This window comes from Arvicola amphibius, chromosome 12 (assembly GCF_903992535.2).
Source record: "Arvicola amphibius chromosome 12, mArvAmp1.2, whole genome shotgun sequence".
NCBI classification, from domain to species: Eukaryota; Metazoa; Chordata; class Mammalia; order Rodentia; family Cricetidae; genus Arvicola; species Arvicola amphibius.
Genome location: NC_052058.2, coordinates 4,139,027 through 4,164,131, shown reverse-complemented (window position 1 = coordinate 4,164,131; position 25,105 = coordinate 4,139,027). Strand labels below are relative to the sequence as shown.

Below are 25,105 nucleotides of genomic sequence, written 5' to 3'. Positions count from 1 at the left end.
CCCCTAGGCGCAGACCACAAACCTGCAACCGCTAGGTTTTGTGTGTGTGTGTGTGTGTGTGTGTGTATGTGTGTGTGTTTATTTTATTTGCTGGGCACAATCATCTTGACTTCGCATTTTTAAAACTGGCAGGCAGGTGAAGGGGGATGCGCTATGCCTCTGTACCTGGTCTGGCATGAACATAGCAACCTTGTATCTTAGTCTTTTGCCAGGTGCCTCCTTAATGAAGAAGCAATAGTATCTGGTCCATGAAACCTTATAATGGTCTGCCTAGATCCCCGAATGAGCGAGGAGAGCCGTCTAGCATGGCAGATACATTCTTGGGACGCCTTTCATTGGTTTTGGCTCACGACCTCCTCTTCCCCCTCCCCACCCCCCATCAGAATTCACCTTCCGAGTCACCCCGCCCCCTCCCTCCTAGTGAACGGGACGAGGCAGCGAGGCTGCGGTCTAGAAGCCCTAGGGCGCCCGTTGCCCGGGTATTGCGGAGGGAGTGAGAGCGGTCCAGGTGCCGCGTCGCCCGGAAGAAAGTCCCCTATCGCCGGTGACCCGCGCTGGGACAGGGAAGCCACACACTCGTGCTTCTCACCGGAACTCCCCGAGAGCGGCCGGAGGACCCCTGTCCTCCTGCCTCGCCAGCACCCCGTCCCCACCCACTCGGCGCGCCCTCCTGTGGGTGGGCTTCGGGGCTGCCACGTGACTTCCACGAAGTGCGGGGGGGCCCCTAGCGGAAAACAGCAACTTGGGTGGGATCCTGGACCCCGAGGTGCGGCGAGGGGGCGGGGAGAGGAGGAAACGGGGGCGGGGTAGGAGCAGGGGGCGGAGACGGGACAGGACGGGACGCGCGGGGTGGGGAGGCGGGCGCGGCGGAGCCGGGAGAGCGGGAAGCGGCGGGGCGGGGCGGCAGGTGCGGGGATGCGGGCGAAGCGCGGGTAGCAGAGCCCCGCGTTCAGGGCGCCCCGTGTGGTGAGCGCGCGGCATGTCGCAAGGGCCCCCGGCGGGCAGCGTCCTGCAGAGGAGTGTGGCAGCTCCTGGGAACCAGCCGCAGGTAGTGGACACGGGGGCCGGGTACGGGGAGGGGAGTCGAGGGTGAGGGTACCGCTTGACGTGCTTCCCCGCCGTGCGCCCCGGCCGCCTGGGAAGACTGGGAAGACACGTGGGTCCGCGCTGCCAGGGGCCACTGCGTTCTTGCCCGCTGCCCGCGCTGGAGGGAGGGGGCCGGAGCTCGGATACTGGGAATTCAGCCCAAAGGGGCGGTTCGTCCCTGTATCCAACCCACCCGCTAAGGTTCGCATGGGGAACGAGGGACCGTGGGACCGGTCAGCCTGCGGGTGTGAGGTTGTGCCTCTAGTGGGCAGACTCCACCCCCAGCGCGAGTGGAAACTCCTCGATCCCATTCGGTCAGCCCCCTCTGTTGTCCCCAGCTTTCACAGCTACACCACAAGAAGTTGAGACAGCTATTGGGACACTTCTTAGCCAGCTAGTTGCGTTAGCAACAGTTGATTTTATCTTTCCTAGTCCCCCGCCTCCCAATTCTATGCTTCACCTGTAGTGTCCCAGGGTGACCCTGAAGTCTGAGGGACCTAGGTGAAGTCGCCTTGTACCATTTGCTTCACCTCTCCGGGCCTCAGTTTCCCTATCTGTAAGTTGAACCCTATAGCATCAACTCCTGAGGGTATTTGCACAGATTAGGTGAGCCAAGGAGGATTTGTGTCTCCATTCAAGATTTCTGCTGAGTGGGCAGGTGTAGCCACCTGGGATAGTTTGCAGTGACAGATCCTGAGGACAGAAGGCAGGCTGTCCCCTGCCCCGAGACCTGTTGGCTTTGGAGAATAACGAGGTATTATTTCCTGTTAAGCACGAGCGAGGTCAGTGTATCTCAGGCCAGCCTCATCTGCCACTGTTGGGGACAGCTGTCCCCGGGGCCTAGCAGAGTTCTGAGTATGTGGCAAGTTCCTAGTAATACACTGGAAGAATGGGTGAGTTGGGTTTATGGTAGGATCTGCAAGGGCACAGAGCTGAAGCTCTTTCGTTTAAGCAGCCTGTCCCCTTAATGTATCAAGGCTCTTTGCATTGCTGGACGCAGAGATGCAGGCCTATGATCCCAGAGATAGGGAGGCACGGGGAAGGTGTGGTGTTGAGGGCCAATCTGGGCTATATGAAATTCTGTTAAAAAAAGAAAAAAGAGACTACTTCTAGAAGACAAAATTCAAGACCCTTCCGTGTTTTCCTGAACAGTATCTCCATGCTGCCACTCCCCTTGTGTGTATGCTGTCTCTTCTTACCTGTGCCAGGGATTACACCCTGAGCCTCACACAGGTTGGATGTGAGCACCATCACTGAGTTCCCTTCCCCTCTAGACACCTTTTGGACCCAGTCTTGAAGGATATTTTTTTTCTCTCCCCTGGTGGTTCCAAGGCAGTTCTGGAAGGCAAACCCTTTCCGCTAAATAAGCTCTCGCTGTGGTAGGTGCATTTTTCTGCCTGTACCATTTCATGCCACTTCATGAAGAATTTGCATTTGGAATAACCCTGACCTCTGAAAGAAAATGTCAACCATTGTCCAAGGCAGCATATCGTCCTTGGTGGTCCAGATATTCCGAGCCCTGGTAGGGCTGAGTGGTCGCAATTAGTAATAAATGTGTGGTTCTGGTCTGCACGGTTTCAAAAGGACTTGCCAGTGTATGGCAGTATAAAAGCTGTGCAGAATGTTCCAGAGAGCAGGTACCCCGGTCTTTCCCTCTCTCAGATGAGCAGTGCCTCTACAGCTCTTCCAGGCAAACGCCCTGTGGGGTAGAGGTTTGTGAACGTTGGTTTGGAGACCAGCAGACCTGAGTTCCACTTCCCACTCACAGCCATGCCGGCCGTGATACCTGGAGAACTTCCCTAACCTGAGTTTCTTATTCCTCATCTCTTCGTACTTTTTTTTTGTGGTCCTGGGTATGGAACACAGGGCCTCACATATCCTGCACGAACTTGGCACCACCAGGCTGCACCCTTTTAAAATGACAGTCTCACTGAACGTGTCTCAGGATGGGGGCAGAGCCTGACATACAGCAAAGCCCCAGCACTGAGTGGGTGGCCCCTCGACGAGGGGCCTCAGGGGGTACTGTCCACAGCAGCAGGTGAAACGGCAGAGCCCAGGGAGCACAGCCGAATGGACTGAGCATGTCTCTTTGCCACATGTCCTCCCCAGAGCCCCGAGGACGATGACAGGAAGGTTCGAAGGAGAGAGAAAAACCGGGTTGCTGCTCAGAGAAGCCGGAAGAAGCAGACCCAGAAAGCTGACAAGCTCCATGAGGTGAGGCTGTGATCAGGGCAGGACCACAGGGACAGCCATCCTGTGCCCTGGGGAGGGTGCCAGGAATGGCATCACGGTGTCTGTCACAGGTTCTGCACATCTGATTGTGCTAGGTCTTTCCAGCCCACTGTCTTGCTTCTTTATTCCTGGTCCTCCTCCCTTCAATCCCAGGCTCTGGGTGCTTCCCACACTCCATTTTCTCTAACTATAGAACCAAACAGAAGCTGAGTATGGTGGCATGCGCCTATACTTGGCACTGAGGGAGGGGGTGGAGGCAGGAGGATACCCAGTTTGAACTACAGAAACACTGTCTCAATAAGTGACAGTAACAATAGTTGAAGTGCTGGGGAAGCAGTTCCGTGGAGTGCTGGCCTAGTCTGCACAAGGATGCCCTGGGTCCGAGTCTCGGCACCACATAAGTCAGGCACGGTGGTGCATGCCTGTAATCTCAGCACTCAGGTGTAGAGGCAGAGAGCCACAAGTTCGAGGTCAGCCTTGGCTTTATAGTGATTTTGACAAAAGAAAAAGAAGAGAAAGAAAGAAGAAAGGAAAAATTATTGGGGGCAGTGATGATACAGGCCTTACAGGCCTTTAATCCCAGCACTCTGGAGGCAGAGGCAAGTTGATTTCTGAGTCTGAGGTCACCTGGCTCTACATAGTGAGTTCTAGGCCATTAGAGCTTTATAATGAAACCCTGTCCTGAAAAAGAAAAATAAATAAAAGGAGCAGATGAGGTGACACTTGCTTGGATCAGGAGTTCAAGGCCCCTTTTTTTTTTTTTTTTTTTTTTGGCTACATCGCAAATTTGAGGCCAACCTAGACTACATGGGACCCTTTCCCAATCAAAAATAAAAATTGAAAAGCTAAACAAAATGGCTCTTGGTGCTTTTAATTTTCAGATTCTTGCTTCATCCTGTGTGTATGGTTTGAATGAAAATGGCCCCTATAAGCTCATACATTAGAATGCCCAGAAGTTGGAACTGTTTGGGAAGGATGAGGAGGTGTGGCCTTGTTGGAGGAGCTGTGTCACTGGGAGTGGGCTTTGAGGTTTCAGAAGCCCACACCCTTCCCATCTAGCTCTCTCCTGCTGCCTGTTACCTGTGGATCAGATATAAACTCTCAGCTACTGCTCCACATGCCTGCATGTCTGGTGCCAAGCTTTTCTACCTCTGGTTTTTGGTTTTGTTTGTTTGGTATAGTTTTTTTTTTTGAGACAGTCTCACTATGTAGCCCAGCCTTTAGAGACTCAGTCCTGCCGCAGCCTGCTGACTGTTGTGATGGCAGCTTGTGCCACCACTCTTCCTCCTCCCTTCCTTCTTTCTTCTTCTTCTTCTTCTTCTTCTTCTTCTTCTTCTTCTTCTTCTTCTTCTTCTTCTTCTTCTTCTTCTTCTTCTTCTTCTTCTTCTTCTTCTTCTTCTTCTTCCTCCTCCTCCTCCTTCTCCTCCTCCTTCTTCCTCTCTCTCTCTCTCTCTTTCTCTCTCTCTCTCTCTCTCTCTCTCTCTCTCTCTCTCTCTCTGGTTTTTCAAGACAGAATTTCTCTGAATAGCCCTGGCTCTCCTGAAACTTGCTCTGTACTTCAGGCAGGCCTCGAACTCACAGAGATCCATCTGCCTCTGCCTCCGAGTGCTGGGATTAAAGGCGTGCACCGCCACCACCCAACTCTATTTCTTAAATGTTAGTTTAGTGTTGACTAAGGTTTGATACTCTGCTGCTTTCTCATCTTGCAGTGGGATGTTTCTCTACGAACTGGTCCTACCATCGTTCAGCCAGGGCTTCACTTTTACTTAGGCGTCCCCCGGGCTCTGCTGCAAGCTCCTCACATGCGCTTCCGAGGCAGAATGTGGTCTCTTCACCCTGAGACTTTCTCTTCTCACTACCTCCACACGGTAGCTAGTGGAACTTAACCATCTTCCTTATCTCTCACATCAAGAGCCTCTATCTGAGTCTGTTTTCTCTATTACTGAATACCACAGATTAGGTCATTGATAAAGAGAGACTATTGGCCCAGGGTTCTGGAGGCTCAAAAGTCTCAAAACACAGTGCCATATCTACTTGGTATCTGCACGGCACCTAGTGAGGGCTTTGGGCTCAGCACCTAGTGAGGGCTTTGTGCTATGTAGTCATATGGTGGAGGCAGGAAGGCCAGACATCAAACTTGCTTCCATACACAACCACTTTGTTTGTAGCTCAACTGTCCATTAGTGACTTAATCTATTCATCAGAGCAGAACATCCGTGACTGATCTCCCAAAGGTTCTCCCTCCCAGCATTGCTGTTTGGGGACCAAGTTTTCAGGGCAGCCAGTTGAGGGGCACCTTCAGCCATAGCACTGCCGTTTATCCTCATGACTCTGCTTTCCTTGACCCGTGTGTGTGAACCTACACAATCCCACGCCAGGACTGGCGAGGGGTGGGTGGTGTCCCTACTCTTTGCTGTGCGCCATTGGTGTGAGAGTTAAGATGCGGTCTAGCTCTCTCCTGCCGGGCGGCACTGCCCTGCTCTCTTGCCATGCACGTTTCCCCAAAGCTGGCCAAGGCTTTGACAGCTCAGGAATTCAGTCCTTAGAGAGGAGAGAATATCTGAAAACTCCCTCACCACAACCAAACATGCTTAGAATGCACGTATCCCAGGGAACTGAGACTCACTGACAGAAACCACAGCCTGGCAATCATTCAAAGTGTCAGAGTCTTTGCTGGATGCAGCAAGACTGAGGCCTGGAGGCCAGGGTCTCCTGATGGGCTTCCCCATCTTCATGGGATCTTAAAACTCCACAGAAACATGGCAATACCTTCCGCCTCCGTCTTCCCTCTTGTTCCTAAGGTCGTGGTTCTTAGGTCCTAAGGTCCTAAAGCTTTGTGTTGCCAAGTAGCCTCCTAAGGACCAGGGACTCCCCATTAGTGCCTAGCCCTGTATTCAGGCCATGTGTGCCCACTGGACAGCCTGGTCCCTTCTCTCAAGAAACTCCCAGTCCAAGTCAGGTGTATTGCCACTGTAAGCTCTGAGTGATCGTGTGTGCAGACATGACCAAGTGTCTTAGACAAGGTTTTTCATGCAACAAAACACAGTTAATCCAAAACACTAACGAAGCACTTCCTTGGGCATAGCTCTGCTGTGGAGTCACAGGGAGAAGAGACCTCGTGTGTGTCCTTGGGAAGCACAGGCTTCGTTTCCTGTGATGAATTCCAGCAAATTCATGACCCTCTAGTGCTGACAGTGAGCTGTCCAAAATGCATTCCACCGTGCTACCGTGGAGATGTTGACAGAGCTACATTCCCGCTGCAGGCTCTGGAGGGGATCCACGTCCCTGTTCTTGTCAACTCCTAGGGAGTTCCTAGTTTGATGCTTGGTTTGTGCTCTTCCATCTTCAAAGCAATGCTGTCCCATTGTGGCAGCTGCTCCTCTCCCTCCTGACTTAGGACTCCCCCAATTCCACTGGACCCACTCGGATGATACCCCCCATTTCATGCTCCGTACTCTCACCCGCAAAGTCCTTTTTGTTAAATAAGGTTCCTGTTCACAAGTCCCAGATATTAGGATGGAAGCATCTTTAGGGGCCGGTGTCTTTCCTGCCACAGAAGGCAACACATGACCTATAGCCTTATGAGTGCCAAGAAAGGGCATGAAAAGGGAACATTCGTTCTCTCTCAGTGTCTCGTAGCTGACCCTCTTAACCAAGCAGACCAGGAACTTAGGAGAACTGCCTTTCCACCCGCCTTGCCCATTGGAAAGCCAGGGGTAGTGTGCCCTTGCACCGGGCCCCGAGATGTCCTTCTGCCCAACATCTGTGTGACCTGGCAGCTGTGCCCTTCCAGAAGAGGGCAAATTGATCTGAAGCCAGTTTCCTCAGGAGAGAATTAGTCACTCTCTGCCTCACTGGGACTGACACACAGCTGAGGAAACCACCTGTGCGCCTTACCTCTGCAGGGCCAGCGTTGTTGAGAAAGTCAGTCAGAACAGTGGCTGCGTTGGCTGTATCCGTCCATGAACCAAAAGCTGTCAGCTATGGTCCCAAAGACACCCTGTGGGGAGTCCCTTCACGGTCACCTCCCAGCCTCCTTCCATAGGCTCCATAGCTACGGAGAATCTATGTTTTATGTTGAGTGGGGCACTGATTGAGTAACTGCATCCTGGAGGTGAGGCACGGATGGAAAGTGGGGTAAATGGCACTGTCGCTGAGACCCAGTGACCGGAATGCAGGACACTTGGCACACGGCTGTAGATTATGTTGGAAAGCCCAGGGGACCTGTGGGGCTCCCAGGCCACACCTAGGTTGAGGAAAGGACACCATGCGTGGAAACTTCACACCTGGTGAGAGGCCAGCTGGTAGTAGCTGAGACTAACCTGATACTGTGTGGGGAGTGAGCCATGACCTAGGCGCTTCCTTATCTTCTCCTCTCCCAGTCCTGAAGCGCAGAGCAGAGCCCTGTGTGCTTCTCTTCTAGGATGCCATGAAAGGGGGTGTTTGGCGCAAGACTGTTCAAAAGGGCCACTTCTCTCTTCTGTGCTCCTCCCTCAGCCTGGTTGTCCTGAGCCCAATACCTAGGCCTCCCACTTTTGCGAGTTTCTCGGCTCCTTCCCTCACTTTCTGGTTGTCCGTTACCAAAGCCTGTGGCCTGACTCTCAAGATGGGCACCTAGGAGTTGTGACCCTCGGTGTTCGGTGTTCACACCTCTTCTGAGGCCTGGGTCTGCATCTCTTTCTGGACAGTTAGGCTGAGTCAGCATTCCCTGATGGAAACCAAGATGAAGCCACAGAGTGGCTGTGCCACACTGAACGTTGACTTAGAAGTGGGCCGGATTTGACCAGGCACCCAAAGACGTCAGACTGAGAAAGAATTTTGAGTCAGACGAGGGTGGGAACAGTGCCAGCCTCGGGAGCCTTAAATGTCAACCTGACAGATGGCTTGGGCAATGTGATGTGGTGAGTGCTGCCACGGGGTTGTCAGCTATGGCGTGTTCAGAGAGAATTCTGGTGACAGCGCACACAGGTTTGGAAGCGGAATCTGCACAGTTCTTGCTGATAGGCCTGCTTTTCAGGTGGGAACGCTCTTCCTTTAGAACTTAGGACAGACCAACTGTAGAGCCCTGTGAACTCAATTCTGGTAACTGCTGTGGGGAACTCTGGGCCCACACTGCCAAAAGAAGGCAAAGCTGGTGATGCCTGAGTTGGAGTTGACCTTGACACCGGGGATGGGATCTCTGGGTCTCTCGGATCGTAGCTGTCTCACTTGTGAAATGGGTTCTCTATGTGGCCATGTCCTCCTGGCGCCTCTGCTTACTCCTGTCCATCACGTCACTTCACGTCACTCATCCCATCCATCCCCATTTGTGTCCCCTGCCTTAAATGACTCTGACCCTAGAGATCCCAGACTTCCTGACCTCAACCTCAGCACAATTGGCCTTGAGCCTTATTGCTGTATGTGTTGGGTGGGGGTTGGGCTGGGCCCTGAAGCCAGATCCCTGGCTCTGTCCACTGGATATACAAGATCACCTACCACTTGTCAGCGATACATCCTCTGATGTCCTGGCTGAAGACCACAGCTTTATTGCATGTTTTATTGTGTGCATTTGAGTGTGTATGTGCCAGTGCATATGTGTGTAGGTCAGAGGGCACCAGGAGGTCGGAGAGCACCTGCAGGAACCAGTTCGCTCCTACCTTGCACCTGTTACCCACCAGGTTTTTCTGAGACAGGGTCTTGCATAACCCACAGTGGCATCAGACTCAGTATGTAGCCGAGGTTGACCTTGGACTTCTGATCCTCCTGCCTCTACCTCTCGAGTGTTAGGATTTCAGGACTGTGCTACCAAGTCCACATTATATATTGTGAGTGTGATGCTGGGGACCGAACCCAGGGCTTCGTGCATGCTAGGCGAGCGTTCTACCAACTGAGCTGCATCCCAGCTCAAGCAACCTGAGTTTTGAGGCATACCTGGCATCTGTAGTCAGTCCACCACCCATGTTTTTGAGGGCTCTGCTTTGAGAGTGACTTAGATAATTGGGGGAGGGGCTGGGGGTAGCACAGTGCCCTGCACAGTGCCCTCTGATGCTCCCTTAGCCAAGGAGCCTCAAACTCCCCGGGCAGTAAACTGACTTTGAACTATTTGAACTAGAAAGCTTGTCACAGAGGGCGTCTATCTGGTTTTGAACCGGTGACTTCTCAGTCTGCAGTCAAATGCTCCACACTGAGCTGTAGTCCCATGCTCCTCAGTGAGAGATGGTTATGTTCTTTGCTCCTTTCTTCCACTTTGGTGTTCTCTGACCTCCTCCTCCCCTCCCAGGGCCTCTTATTTATTAGTCCTGCCTGGATGTTTTTAGTGTTTCTCTTTTTATTTTTCCCTCCTATTCCACCAGATCAGTAAAAGTCCCTCAGCTTACTTAAGAATAAAACTTAAATCCCAGGAAAGAAAGTCCCTGTGGGTAACAGGAAGGGACCAGCGGCAAGGCATGGGGTGCAGAGGAGGATGGGGGTGGAGCACAGATATGAGCAAGGTACCCGGTGCACATCGTGATGAAATCCATCATTTTGCACAACGCATATATGTGGAAAGAGACTAGGAAGGGGGTGGTACTGAGGTACTGAGACCACACACACACACACATGCACACACACACACAAACACACACACAACTGAGGTACTGAGACCACACACACACACACACACACAAACACACACACACACAACTGAGGTACTGAGACCACACACACACACACACACTCGGAGATGGCAGTCCCCTGTTCCTGTGCCTGAGTCCCTCTGGCAACTTTCGGAACAGTGGTCTGCAGAGGTGGTCACACCTTAGAGTGGAGTCAGGCTTAGGCTCCCTTCTGAGTCCAGAGAGACAGCTCAGAAGCTCTGGGAATCTTGCTGCAGACTCAGGAACTATAGAAAGGTGGTTTGGAGTATGGAACCCAGTGAAAACAGAATCCACCAAAATGGCTCACTGGAACTATTCGGTTCTGCTGTCTGCCTCATAAAGAGGTGCAGGGCACTGGATGTAGATGCCAGGAATCCAGCTGGTTAGAGGTTAGAGGTCACAGGAACTAGAGGTGGCCACAAGGAGGGCCATCGCATTGGTGAAGCCATACTGACCCAGGACAGCCTACAGGAAGGAGGATGCTGAGGCAGCTGCCCTGGAGAGATTTCCTGGAGAGGCCTTAATATAAGTGAGATCCATTAGTGTACTTCAGAATGAGAAATGAATGTGAGACCTATATGTGCTGTGATCAGGGAAGCCTTCCTGGAGGTGGTGAGCTCATGCGAGGCTCAGAGAGAAAACGAAAGCAGTGGGGTTGAGGGGCGCTGTACAGGCAAACCAAGGATGCTCATGTGTCCTAGGGGCTCTAACTTCTTAACTGATGGTTACTAAAGATGATTAGTGATTGAGAAGATATGGTGGGAAATGAGGTGGGGTCCTCAGCACAGTAGGTGTCCGGTATGCTTGCGTTACAGTCTAACCAAACAAACTGAGCTAGACAGGAATGGGAATGATGGCTCAGCAATATCTTAAGACATCTCAGTCCAGAGAGGACCACTGATGGTGATCGATAGAGCGCCATGGGCCAAGCCCCATAGACTTCATCCATGGCCTGGATTAAGAGACAAGTGCTAATCAAATTCCTGGATGACACAAAGTTGTGTGACCGCACGTGTCCATGAGATGACACCGTGGAGACTCAGGATGAACAGAGTGGGACTCAGTGCTCCAGGAAGCCCTGTCCTCAGTCTCTGTTAGTCACTCAAGAGGCGACAGCAGCTCCTGCACGTGGAGCTCGGCTTTCTGCAGACTCAGGGACGTATCCAGGGGCTGAGGTCCAGCATGAGGAAGGCAATCCTTACGTCAGCCCCCTGCATGCTCCCTTGCATGTTCACTGCATTCTGAGTCTGGTAACTTGGAGCGTATGCCGGGGATGGTGGTCAGAAGGGCAGAGGGGCTAGTAGTCCCACACAAGGAACTCAAAGAACTTGAGAGAACGATTTAGGTTCAGAGAACATCTGAGGGGAGGGAAGAGTCTCTCGCTTATCATTTCAAGAACTGAGGTTGCAAGGTTAGATTCATTCTGTGCGGCCCCGTTAGGCAGAGCCCAGCTCGATGGGCGAATGTGGAGGAGTTTTCAGTCACTACAAAGAGGACAGAGCATCACAGAAATGACAGGGACTGTCCCTTGAAGGGGAGGTGCCCAGCCCAAGATGGATGTGTGAACTGGCCCCGCATGTGAGAAGTACCTCCACGGTTTGGGGGAGATAATAAGGAGCTCTTTGATCCCCTCCAGTTCTGAATCTCTACACCCTGATGCAGTAGGAAATAGCAGGAGAGTGTGTAAGGGACAGTATGCGTCCATGCACTTCGTACAGCCAAAGCCCTGCGCCCATGCATTTATTAGTGCAGCCAAAGGCCTGCATCCATGCATTTATTAGTGCAGCCAAAGGCCTGAGTCCATGCATTTATTAGTGCAGCCAAAGGCCTGCATCTATGTATTTATTAGTGCAGCTAAAGGCATGCATCCATGCATTTAATAGTGCAGCCAAAGGCATGCATCCATGCATTTAATAGTGCAGCCAAAGGCATGCATCCATGCATTTATTAGTGCAGCCAATGGCATGCTGTTCCAGGTACTGTTATGTAAGGTGGCCAAGAACCCACCAGACACCTTCAAAAAGCAGGTAGTGTTGGGGATGAGGGTTGATGGAAATGGGTAGAAGGGACCACTTTGGGGTGATGGAGATGGTTTGTATATTAACACAGGGGTATATATACTTCTGTCACTGCTCCCTGAATTACAGGTACTTAATATAGACACATTTCATGTAAATTATATTCCAGTAGTGTTGTTTCAAAAGGGAAAGCCGTACTATTGGGACCATTTCATTCTTGTGGAGAGACAGAGATCTGAAGCCAGTAAACACGAGGGTGACCCAACATCATGGCACACATCTGAAACCCTAGTAACCTGAGAGGTGGGCGGGAAGATGACAAGCTTGAAGGAGCCTGATACACACAGCAAGCACCAGGCTAGCCCGGGATACAGAGTGAGACCCTGTCTCAGAATAAAAGGGAAGAGTCTTCTATAGCCCATGCTGGCCTTGAATTCTCGACCCTCCCGCCTCTCCCTCCCAAGTGCTGGGACCGCTGTCTTGCACTCCACACCAGTCTCTATCGCCCACAGGAGTACGAGTGCTTGGAGCAGGAGAACACCGTCCTGCGCAGGGAGATTTCGAAGTTGAAGGAGGAGCTGCGACACCTGGGCGAGGCGCTGAAGGAGCATGAGAAGATGTGCCCTCTGCTGTGTCCTATGAACTTTGTGCAGGTTCGGCCAGACCCTGTGGCCAGCTGTCTGCCACGATGACACCCCAGCTCGCTCCTCTTCTGTCCAGCTCAGAACCTGGGTTTGCACACCCAAGAGTTTCCCTGGGCACACGCATCCAGGGGTACCTGTGCCCCTCCTAGGAAGGAGCTCTGGGGCCAGCCCAGGCTCAGCATGCATGCGGAGGAAGCCTGTCTTTAAGCTCTAGAGCAGTGGACACAGAAGGCGGCCTGCAGGAATCACTCCTCACCCACGTTGGCAGCTAGCCGGTCCTGTTCTTAGGCAGGCTCTTTCATCTAGAATTTGGATAATAAAGATAGTTACCGTGTTTCCTTTGTCCTACTCGTTGGGCTGGAGAGCACATAGAGTTCCTTCTCTGGAAACGTCACACTGTGCAGGCAGGTCCCTCTGCTGTTCGTCCCCTGACAGCCACATCCATAGCAGATGGGAAAGTACCCTTGGCTATGGCAGAGCGTAAGACTGTGGGATTTCCTTTGCCACCGAGGCTTCCAATAAGTCTTTGACCCAGTTTGGTCCCAGTGGGCGAGCTGGCTGTGACTCACGCTTGTCTCACTTATTACCCGGCCTTCTTTCTGGTCCACCTTATCTTGCTTCAGCTGTAGAATTCTATTTTTGTTTTTACTTTTTTTTGAAGCAAGATCTTACTCTATCTCATGCTGGCTTGGAACTCACAGAAATCCCCCTGCTGTAGGCTTTTAAGCTCTGGAATTACACCACACTGGTGGTATGTTTTTCTTTTCTTTTCTTCTTTTCAAAAAATAATTATTTTTATTCTATGTATGTGCCTGAGTGGATGTATGCTCACATCCAGAAACTAACACTGCAATGTTAATAGCAGGAGTTCCCAGAGGTCAGAAGAAGCTGTTGGATCCCCTGGAACTGGAGTTACAGGCAGTTGTGAGCCACCATGTGAGTTCTGGGGACCAAATTTGGGTCCTCTGCAAGAGTAGCCAGTGCTTTTAACTGCTGAGCCATCTCTCCAGCCCTGAGAATTTTCTGTTCCTGGTTGGGGCTCCCAACTGCTCAGTTTGGGCATTCTGTAAGTCAGAACCGGGTCAGTAGACAGACTTCCCACCCCCAAAGTGCTTACTCTTTTTGCAGAAATGCCAGAACAAGCCAAGGAAAGCCGTGAGAGAAAGGCTCAGGAGAGCCGTCTCTGCATCCTCACATATTCCTTGGACCTTCAGCACTGTCTTTTTGTTTGTTTGCTTGCTTTTTTTTTGAGACAGGGTTTCTCTGTGTAGCCCTGGCTCTCCTAGAACTCACCCTATAGACCAGGCTGACCTCGAACTACAGAGATCCACCTGCTTCTGCCTCCAGTGCTGGGATAAAGGCCTGCACCACCACTGCCCGGCTAGGTGGAGCCGTCTTATAAAGGGAACAGGAAGTGGGGCCAGAAAGGAAAGGACTTTGGTGTAGATGCTAAAGAAGAAAAACGAAAGAAGAAAAAAGGGAAGAGAGGCAATGCAGGCGAGGTCACGCAACCAGGGAAGGACTTGCCGTGCGAGCCCGAGGACCTGTGTTCCACCCTCAGCATCTGTGTAAGTGGGAAAAGCCAGCTGCCTGAGGAGCACACCTGTGACCTCAGCTGAGGAGAGACAGATGGGTCCCTGGACCTCAGTGCCTAGCAGTCTGGCTCAATCTGTGAGTCCTGGGTTTGGGGGCAGGGAAGAAAGGGAAAGAAGAAAAAATGGGGGCGAGGTCGTAAGCAATGTTAGGGGACATCCAGTGCTGACCTTTGCCCTCTACATGCATGAAAGCACATGTGCTGGCACACATGAAAATGTATACATGTACCATATACACACTAAAAAAAAAATAAAGGGAGAGAAAGAAAAAACAAGTGGAAAGAGAATAGATTGTGACCTTCCTAGGCAAAGGACTTGAGATTGGCCACTCCTGAGATTCCCCCTGTCCTGGAAGGCAGCCCCCATTGGCCAATGACATGCAAAGGCTAAAGTTGCATAATTCCTTTATGAGGCCTAAGAAGGCTAGTGTTAGAAGATGGGGTTTATGTCTGCTGGGAGAACCACAGAATGGTGTTTGTTTGTTTGTTTTTATTGAGCTATATTTTTTTTCTGCTCCCTTCCCTTCCTTTCCCCTTCCCTTCTAACCTCTCCCATGGTCCCCATGCTCCAAATTTACTCAGAAGATCTTGTCTTTTTCTACTTCCCATGTAGATTAGATCCATGTAAGTCTCTTTTAGGGTTCTCTTTGTTGTCTAGATTCTCTGGGATTGTGAATTGTAGGCTGGTTTTCTTTGCTTTATGTCTAAAAGCCACTTATGCGTGAGTACATATTTATATTTATCTTTCAGGGTCTGGGTTACCTCACTTAGAATGGTTTTTTTACTAGATCCATCCATCTGCCTGCAAATTCAAGATGTCATTATTTTTTCTGCTGTGTAGTACTCCATTGTGTAAATGTTCCACATTTTTCTTATCCATTCTTTGGTCGAGGGGCATTTAGGTTGTTTCCAGGCTCTGGTTATTACAAATAATGCTGCTGTGAACATAGTTGAGCACATGTCCTTGTGGTACAATTGAGTATCCTTTGGATGTATACCCAAAAGTGGTATTTCTGGGTCTTGAGGTAGGTTGTTTCCTAATTTTCTGAGAAATTGCCACACTGATATCCAAAGGGGCTGTATCAGTTTGCACTCCCACCAGCAATGCAGGAGTGTTCCCTTTTCCCCACTTCCTCTCCAGCATAAGTTGTCATCAGTGTTTTTGATTTTGGCCATTCTTACAGGTGTAAGATGGAATCTCAGAGTTGTTTTGATTTGCATTTCTCTAATGGCTAAGGATGTTGAGCATTTCTTTAAGTGTCTTTCAGCCATTTGAGATTTGTCTTTTGAGAATTCTGTGTTTAGGTCTGTGCCCTATTTTTAAAATTGGATTATTTGTTCTTTTGATGACCACTTTCTTGAGTTCTTTGTATATTTTGGAGATCAGCCCTCTGTCCGATGTGGGGTGGTGAAGATCTTTCCCACAGGATGGTGTGTTTTTAAGTACAAGAGATGTTCAAGTCACCCCGTCCACCCTTCACTTCACAGATGAGGGTCTCAGGCCCAAGAGGAGGAAGTCACTAGTTCAAGAGTGCTCCTGGGTGGGTGCCTAGAGTCAGGCCAAGGTCCCTGCCCAGCAGCTGGGCAAGGCAGACCCCTATTACCGGAGTCTGAGTGTGACGTGTTCTTCTGGCTGCAGAATGCTGACAGGGACTGTGGTTAAGGATAGCCCATCTGTGAGGGGCTGAGGCTAGCCCATCTGCGAGGGGCTGAGGCTAGCCCATCTGCGAGGGGCTGAGGATAGCCCATCTGTGAGGGGCTGAGGCTAGCCCATCTGTGAGGGGCCGAGGATAGCCCATCTGTGAGGGGCAGTTTACACATTCTGCTGCTTGTTTTCTAAGGCTCCCAGATCCACCCACTGAGTTCCAATGTGTAAACTGCTCTGTCTACTACGGTATTCAAATTAGCCTCTGACCTCTTGAGACTTCCTTCCCAGCTGCAGAGTAGTCATTGAGGTTGAGCGTGAGTTTGAGGAGGCCCAGATGGCCTCTGCCTGTTCCCTAAGCAGAGCTGTGGTAGGCCGGGAACCCAGACAAGGATAGCCCAGGGCACGGGGGATTGAATCCTCTCTGAGAAAGCAGGAGAGGACAGACGTCCTGAAAACCAAACCCTCGCCAAGCTACCTCCACTCTGAAGAAGTGAAAGTCCTGTTTGCTGTTAGAAGCAATCCTGTGTCTAGGGGAGATGAGACTCACCCTGTTGTCTTCACAGCTGCTGCAGCAGAGGCCTCAGGAGGGTCTCCTGGGCTTGGGGGAAGGGCGGTTACTAAGCAAGGTCCCCAAAGCATAGAAAGTGTCAGAGAGGGAGGAAACTGGTCCCTCACACCCACACAGCCACACAGCTTCCTGTCCGAAATCCTGCTACATTTTGCACCAGCTTAGCTGTGAACAGCTCAGGGTTGCTGAATTAGGACCCAATTTTGACCTGGAGCCTTGATAAGAAAAATGACTCTATTAAATGGACAAGTGAAAGATTTGAAACTCCCTTCTCTTATCCAATGACAGGTGTCTTTCTCCACATCCCAAGGTGTTGTTTACTGACAGGAGACTGTAGGCTTTGCCCCAGCTAGAGCTCAGAGACAAGGGGCAGCCCCAATACCCACTAATGTGCCTGCTTTCCCCTACACTCAGGAGGTCCTGGTGGGGTCATCTATGCCTCACAAGAAGGCATTTAAGGTGGGGGGGAAGAAGAAGGGAAAGGGCAGAGGGAGGGAGATGGTGATTCAAGAGTTTTGGACCTGGGAGGCCCCCTTAGGGCAAAGCTTTGTTGGAAACGCTCAGAAATGCAGCACAATTTGCAATGTGCAGTCAAGTCTCAGGACTGCCCAACCGGAAACATTACCATGACACTGTCAGTTTGACAGGGTCTAGAGTCATCTGGGGGACAAACCTCTGTCCTTGTCAGGGAGGGCTTTCTAGATTGAGTTAACTGAGGTGGGAGGACCCACGTTAAATGTGGCAGCAAGATCCTGGCTGAAGAGAAAGGAGAAAGAAGGCTGAGCACCAGCGTTCATCAGGGCTTCCTGACGCAGATGTCACCAGCTACCCCACCTTCTGCTGTGTCCCTTCCCCGACATGATGGGCCAGAGCCTTTCTTTTGAACTTACATTTATTTGTTTGTGGAAGGAGGGGTACATACATGCCACTCTGCACAAGTGGAGGTCTCCCCTTCCACCATGTGGGTGCCAGGGATTGAAGTCAGGCCATCGGACTTGGCCATAGACACCTTTGCCCATTAAACCATCTGCCAGGTCCCTTGTTCCTTCTTAAACAGAGCCAAAAGCAACCCTTCTCTCTTGAGTTGCTTCTTGCCAGGTATTTGGTCACAGCTATTAGAAAACAGATTAAAATTGTCACCACCTCCCCCCCCCCCCGTCTGTTGGGACAAGGGAGATGAGTGTGGCTTCCCGCCTCCCTGTTGCCCTCACCACTGCCATTAGAGTGACCCTTACTAGAAGTCTGCCTGCCGCCAGTGAGCATTAGTGGGACTTCCCTGATGGGCTCTTATCCCCAGTCCCGGCTGCGCTCAGTACATACCTGTCTCTTGAGTTCGCTCACCTGCACTTTTGGGTGTTCTAGCATGACATTTTCGAGTCTAGCGTTCTTAAGAAGACCAGAAATGTCACCACAGATCAGACCAATGACTACTGGCTCAGAATTCTGACCACAGCCTTGCGGGAAAGCGTGAGGGAGAGTCCAGTGTTTGCACCCTGAAAGGCCAAAGATGTCCTCGGGATGTCCCTGACTCCCTTAACAACCAGCTGCTAGTCTGCCTGTTAGGCAAGACTTCTGGACCAGGTCTGTGCCCAGTGCTCTGCTCTGTGCCCAGCCCTCTGGGTTCTTAGGCAGTGAGGTCTTCTGAGAATCTCCAGATCTCATGGAACTTACTCCAAATCCTTCCTCTAGACCAGTAGCAGGGCCCAAATGCCCCTTCCAGAATGTCCCAAACTCACAAACACATGGCAGGCTCAATTTCCCAGGTGACACCTCTTGAAGTTGAGAAAGAAAGCAGCTTGAGATGTGTCAGTGGTAAGTAACTTAAAGGACAGATGCAGAACTGGGTGTAGAGGTACACACTTGTAACCCTAGCACTTGGGAGGCCAAGCCAGGAGGATCACGACAAGTTTGAGGCCAGCTCGGGCTACAAAAGTACCAGGATATTGCTGGGTCTTGAGGAAAGTTGTTTCCTAATTTTCTGAGAAATCACCACACTGACATCCAAAGGGGTTGTACTAGCTTGCATTTCCACCAACAATGCAGGAGTGTTCCCTTTCCCCACATCCTCTCCAGCATAAGTTGTCATTAGTGTTTTTGATTATGGCCATTCTTACAGGTGTAAGATGGAATCTCAGAGTTGTTTTGATTTGCATTTCTCTGATAGCTAAGGATGTTGAACATTTTCTTGTCTTTCAGCCATTTTAGATTCATCTGTTTAGAGTTCTCTGTTTAGGTCTGTACCCCACTTTTTTATAATGGATTTTTTTCTTTTGATGACCACTTTCTTGAGTTCTTTGTATATTTTGGAGATCAGCCCTCTGTCTAATGTGGGATTGACCCAGCAATACCACCTTTAGGTATATACCCAAAGGTTGCTTGATCGTACCACAAGGACATGTGTTCAACTATGTTCATAGCAGTATTGTTTGTCATAGACAGAACCTGGAAACAACCTAAGTGTCTCTCTATTAAAGAATGGATAAGGAAAATGTGGTATATTTACACAATGGATTACTATACAGCAGAAAAAAATGACATCTTGAGATTTACAGGCAAATGGATGGATCTAGAAACATCATATTGAGTGAGGTAACCCATACCCAGAAAGACAATTATCACCTGTACTCATTCATAACTGTCTTTTAGACATAAAGCAAAGAAAACCAGAAATCCCAGAGAACCTAGACAACAATGAGGACCCTAAGACAGACATACATGGATCTAATGTACATGGGAAGTAGAAAAAGACAAGATCTACTGAGTAAATTGGGAGCACGGGGACCATGGGAGAGGGTTGAAGACGAGGGGATAAGGGAGGGGAGCAGAGAAAAATGTATAGCTCAATAAAATCAATTTAAAAAAAGTACCAGGCTACAAAGTGAGAACTATCTGAAAATAAAAAGAACGGGATGTAAGCTCATTTAGCAGATTGCTTGTGTAACACACACATAGCAATGGGTCCAATTCCCCGTATCACAAACCAGGTGTGGTAGTATTTGTAATCCTCACACTAGGAGGTAAAGGTAGGATGATCAGACATTTAAAGTTAGTTCAAAGTTATCCTCAGCTGCGTAGATTGAGGTCAGCCTGGTGTACAGAAGGCTCAGTGTCAGACAAAAACACACAATATCTAAAACAAATGAGAAAGCAAGTAAGTGTGCCCTAGAGCAGTGGTTCTCAGCCTTCCTGACGCTGTGACCTTCAATACAGTGACCCTCGATTGTAAAGTGAGTCTGTGGCAGCCAGGGCTTTTGACTTTGAGAAAGGCTGTGTGATACCAAGGATGAAAGCAGCAGCAGGGAGACCGTGGAAGCCGAGATGCGGCTGTCAGACACAGCACACATCCCTTCTGTGCTGCAAGCGCTGTAAACAGTCATGGGGATTTTATTCCGTTTTTATTTGTTTACAGCGATGACTGTTTGAGCCCTTATTGTTTGCTTAGAGCTTCTTGGTTGTAGGCTTTTTCTTTTGGGCCACCAACCAGCTCCCAATTCATGACACAGAAACTTATTATTAGTTATAAACACTCAACCTTACCTTAGGCTTATTTCTTGCCAGTCCTTATAACTTAATCTGTTTCTTTCTCTTCAGCTACATTCTGCCCTGGAACTTTTTGCTTTTCTCTCTGTATATCTTACTTTAACTGCTTCTCTTGTCTGGCAGGTGGCTTCCTGGCTTGCTGGCCCTGGGCATGTCCCTCTCTTCCTCATTCTCTACTCCTTTTCTCTCATCTGTCGAATCTAGATTTCTCCTCCAACTTATTCTCTCTGCCTGCCAGCCCCACTTACCCTTTTCTGTTCTTTGTCTAGCTATTGGCCATTCAGCTTTTTATTAGACCAATCAAGTGCCTTAGGTAGGCAAGGTGAAACAGCAAAACATCTTTTCATTTGTTTTATACTGCAGATTATTTAACTGTGTAAAGGTGTGTGACAAATGTAACACATCCTTACATCATTAAACAAATGCAGTGTAAATACATGTCACACACCTTTACACAGTTAAATAGTCTGCAGTATAAACAAATGTCACACACCTTTACACAGTTAGTCTGCAGCATAAACAAATGTCACACACCTTTACACAGTTAAATAGTCTGCAGTATAAACAAATGTCACACACCTTTACACAGTTAGTCTGCAGCATAAACAAATGTCACACACCTTTACACAGTTAAATAGTCTGCAGTATAAACAAATATCACACACCTTTACACAGTTAAATAGTCTGCAGCATAAACAAATGTCACACACCTTTACACAGTTAAATAGTCTGCAGCATAAACAAATGTCACACACCTTTACACAGTTAAATAGTCTGCAGTATAAACAAATGTCACACACCTTTACACAGTTAAATAGTCTGCAGCATAAACAAATGTCACACACCTTTACACAGTTAAATAGTCTGCAGCATAAACAAATGTCACACACCTTTACACAGTTAAATAGTCTGCAGCATAAACAAATGTCACACACCTTTACACAGTTAAATAGTCTGCAGCATAAACAAATGTCACACACCTTTACACAGTTAAATAGTCTGCAGCATAAACAAATGTAACACACCTTTACACAGCTAAATAGTCTGCAGTATAAACACATGTAACACACCTTTACACAGTTAGTCTTCAGTATAAACACATGTAACACACCTTTACACAGTTAAATAGTGTGCAGTATAAACAAATGTAACACACCTTTACACAGTTAAATAGTGTGCAGCATAAACAAATGTCACACACCTTTACACAGTTAAATAGTCTGCAGCATAAACAAATGTAACACACCTTTGCACAGTTAGTCTGCAGTATAAACAAATGTAACACACCTTTACACAGTTAAATAGTGTGCAGTATAAACAAATGTAACACACCTTTACACAGTTAAATAGTGTGCAGTATAAACAAATGTAACACACCTTTACACAGTTACTCTGCAGTATAAACAAATGTAACACACCTTTACACAGTTAGTCTGCAGTATAAAACAAATGTCACACACCTTAACACAGTTAAAGAAATTTTCACAATACTTCTTGATATATCACCTGTGCATGGAAGAAAATTGATGCACAAATCAGGGGTCCTGGCCAGGGACAAACTTTAACATGTGAAGGACTGACCTGTGCCCTAGAATCTAGGGAAGACATCTGAGGGAAATGGAAGCAGCATTGCCTAGAGGACACCCCTTAGGCAACCGTACTCTCTCAGTGTCTGTGACTTAGGTGAGAACTGTCAATTGCAGCAGACTTATAGACCAAGAAAAGTCCTTCTTGCCAGCTGCATCCTGCCCTCTCCAGAGCCGGCTCTCCCCATTTGCACAGTCACCTCCACTTGGCAAATCTGTGGACATGCCCTGTAGTTCTGCCAAGCTGCTTCTCTCTGCAGGTTCTTTTGAACTGGCTACTGTTTCCTAACTCCCTCACTGCATAATGGTTTCTAATCAATACAAATTGTAGAACTTGAGTGTTTCATGTCAGAATGAAAAGCCAGGATTTGTTTGCCCTTTAAGTATTAATCGATGCACTGCATGTGAGCGGTGTATGGCTTTCATGCAAGGAAAACACCCTAGGCATCAAATAAAAATAAATCTTCTTTTGTACATAATTTGTTTTTATCTTATGTTTTTATGTTCACTGGTGTTTTGCCTGCATGTATATCTGTGTGAGGGTATCAGGCCCCTGGAACTGGAGTTACAGACAGGTGTGAACTACCATGTGGGTCCTGGGAATTAAACCCAGGTCTTCTGGAAACAGCCAGTGCCCTTAGCCACCGAATCATCTCTCCAGCCCCTAAATAAATCCTTTTTAATTAAAGAAGAAACTAATAATGCTTTTAAAAAAGAAAATAATCTTGAACTTCCGATCCTTATGCCTCCACCTCCCAAATGCTGGAATTGTGCTGGGGATAGAACCCTGGGCTTAAAGCATGCTAGGCAAGAACTCTACAAACTGAGTATATCTGCAGACTGAAATGTATTGTTATTATTAGTGTGTATGCATGTGTGTGCATGTGTGTACATACATGTGCATGAGTGTATGTGCATGAGTGAGTGTATGTGTGTATAAGCTAGAGGTCAACCTTGGATACCCCCAAAAGCCATTCCCCTTGTTTTATATGACAGGGTCTCTCGTTGGTTCTGGAACTAGGCTGGTTTGGTCAGGTTAAGCTATTGCTTTCTTCAGAGCCTTCCATGATAAACAAATGCACACATGTCAAGGTCCTGATGTGTAAGACCCCACCGTTCTAAGATTCCTCTGCCAGGGTCTTCCCAAAGGAAGGCCCTCTTGGGCCTCATGGACACTTCTTCTCTTCCTTCTCAGTGGACCCTATTCCTTTTTCCGTTCTTTGTGCACACTGGCGTGTGCATATGTGTGAGCTTCTGCATGATTGTGCACAGACCTGTGGCAGCCCAAGGTTGATGCCTGGAGCTATCCTCCACTGCTCTTCTACCTCATTCACTGAGGCAGAGTCTCTCAGTCAATCCTGGAGATCACGAATATAGAGAGTTGCACGAGCCCCACTTGCTCTGTAAAGCGATTTCCAGCTTCGGGGCTGGAATTATAGTTGAGCCACCGAGCCCACTTGGCATTTTCCATGAGTGTCTGAGGATCTCAACCTTGACCTTCATGTTTGTGTGACAGGTGCTGCATGAGCCATCTTCCCATGCTTAGGCCCCTTACTTCTCCTAGCCCATCACCCCACTTATTTTTTTGCTTCATCTTCTGGTTTTGCTCCGTCCTAGCCCAACCACAGAAGCCAAGACAGAATCTGTATTTGTGAACAAATGCTTTGAAGGTTGCAGGACCCCTGGCAGTTTCTCTCAGGATCCACGGGTGCTTTGAAGACACTATGATGAGGCTGGCCTCGCTCTGAGATCACCCTGCAAAGTGACCCTAAGGGTGCATCCTTAGGCATTCACATTTCCAATGAGAGCCATTGTTTGGGTTCCCCGGAGGAACCCTGTAGCGAATTAGGAAAGGAAAAACAGGAGAGGGCTAATAGAGCCCTGAGCCCACTGGGCAAAGCTGCGTTTGTCAGACCAAGTCTTCACATTAAGAAGATGAAATGTTTCACAGCCAGAGGGACCCTTTCAAACCCTGATTCCAGGCAGCCTCTGCAGTGTCTCCACCTCCCCTCTGGGCCATGCTGATGTGGTTGGCAGTCACTGCAGACCGTCTCCTGCTCATTAGGTGAGAAAATATGGAATCCTGTGTCTTTAAGAACTGAAACCATCTAGAAACAGGATTTGATGCCCCATAGGAGCCTGGAGACTTCCTTTTTGCTGTTCAAGTTTCAGCTCTGGTTATCAGGAACTGAGTGGGGGTGGGGTGGGGTGGGGGGCAAGGCAGCGAGCTGCGGCCGCACAGCTCTGTGAAGACACTGCACTCTGGAGATGAATAGTCTTCTTTCTTTTTGAATGTGCCTCGCTGTGGTGTACAGATCGTTTGAGAAAGTCCCTGACTGACTCTACGCATCCTATGGGTTCACTGGAAGAGGGGAGAAACCAGGGCTAACTCCCAGATGCTGGCCAGTCCCAGGAACCCCTCAGATCGGCCTTGTTCCACGCACCCCTGGCTGCATGGGTGGATCCCAGTGTGGACCCAGTGAGGGTGAACTCCAGTACCTTGCAGCCATGGCACCCTCTGCAGGAAGGCACCTGGGTTCCCTGGTCCAACTTACTCAGCACACACACAAGAGGATTTGGGACCAGGGCCTCTGACTTGACGTTTTCACGACCCCAGTTACCCATGCTCGGCACATGCACTGACTGATCTCACTTGCCCCTAGGTCCACACTGACCAGATCTACTTCCCACACTTCTCTGCCCACACTCCCGAGGACTGACTTTGTGGGAGGCAACACTATGAGCCTGGAGGGTGAAGGGAGAATGGAGTCTGGGCATTGTTTTTGCTTTTCTGTCCCAAGCCCTTGGTGTGACAACGGCTGAGTTCTTCCAGGACCATGAGCTTTTTCCTGGAGCTCAGATGGGCTCCACTGGCCCTGGTCGCGCAGCCTCTCCTTCTGTTCTTTCAGGCCTACAGCTTCCGTACGATGATAGCTCCTCCTGGTTGCGGGCTGCTCCGCATCCCTTCGCGTATGAGCGTGTCTGTACTGCGCATGCTCATCAGCTCCTGCTTGTGACCGGCACGTCAAACGCAGAAGGTCAAACGCAGAAGGTCAAACGCAGAAGGTCAAACGCAGAAGACCTCTGTTCTCCGCTGTTCCCTCCATTTGCTTTCAGAACCATCTGCTTAGAAACCCAATCAGATCATCACTTTCTCCCATCCCTAGACAGTTTCGGTTCTTAAAACCCAGGTTTCTCTATTTTCTCACCCAATGAGCTGCAGGCAGTTTTCGGACAGCTCAGGGAGGAGATAGAGGCAAACTGCAGAGACGAAGTCCAGTTTGAAAAGAGTTCCTCTGCCTGTGAAATGCCTCCTTTTAACTTTTAAAAACTCTCTAAAGGCAGGTGAAGAGACGCACACATTTAACCCCATCCGTTGGGAGCCAGCGCAAGCCGATCTCTGTGAGCTGGAGATCAGCCCGTTCTACACAGTGAGTTCCAGGGCAGCAAGAGCTGCATACTGAGACCCTGTCTCAAAGAGTAGACAAACAAAACAATCAAACAACAATATTTTTTAATATGTCTGTGTATGAGGGTTTTGTTGCATGCAGGTGAAGACATTGCATGTCTGG

At 49.4% G+C, this 25,105-nt stretch overlaps 1 protein-coding gene across 1 annotated transcript; it reads left to right on the top strand.

Annotated features, from left to right (window-relative positions):
• Positions 1 to 915: 915 nt before the first annotated feature.
• Positions 916 to 12,931, top strand: Batf3 (basic leucine zipper ATF-like transcription factor 3). The gene is made up of 3 exons (XM_038350231.1): positions 916 to 1,048; positions 3,196 to 3,300; positions 12,466 to 12,931. The coding sequence occupies exons 1-3, from the start codon at positions 980 to 982 to the stop codon at positions 12,643 to 12,645; spliced, it is 354 nt and encodes a 117-aa protein (XP_038206159.1). The 5' UTR covers positions 916 to 979; the 3' UTR covers positions 12,646 to 12,931.
• Positions 12,932 to 25,105: the final 12,174 nt, after the last annotated feature.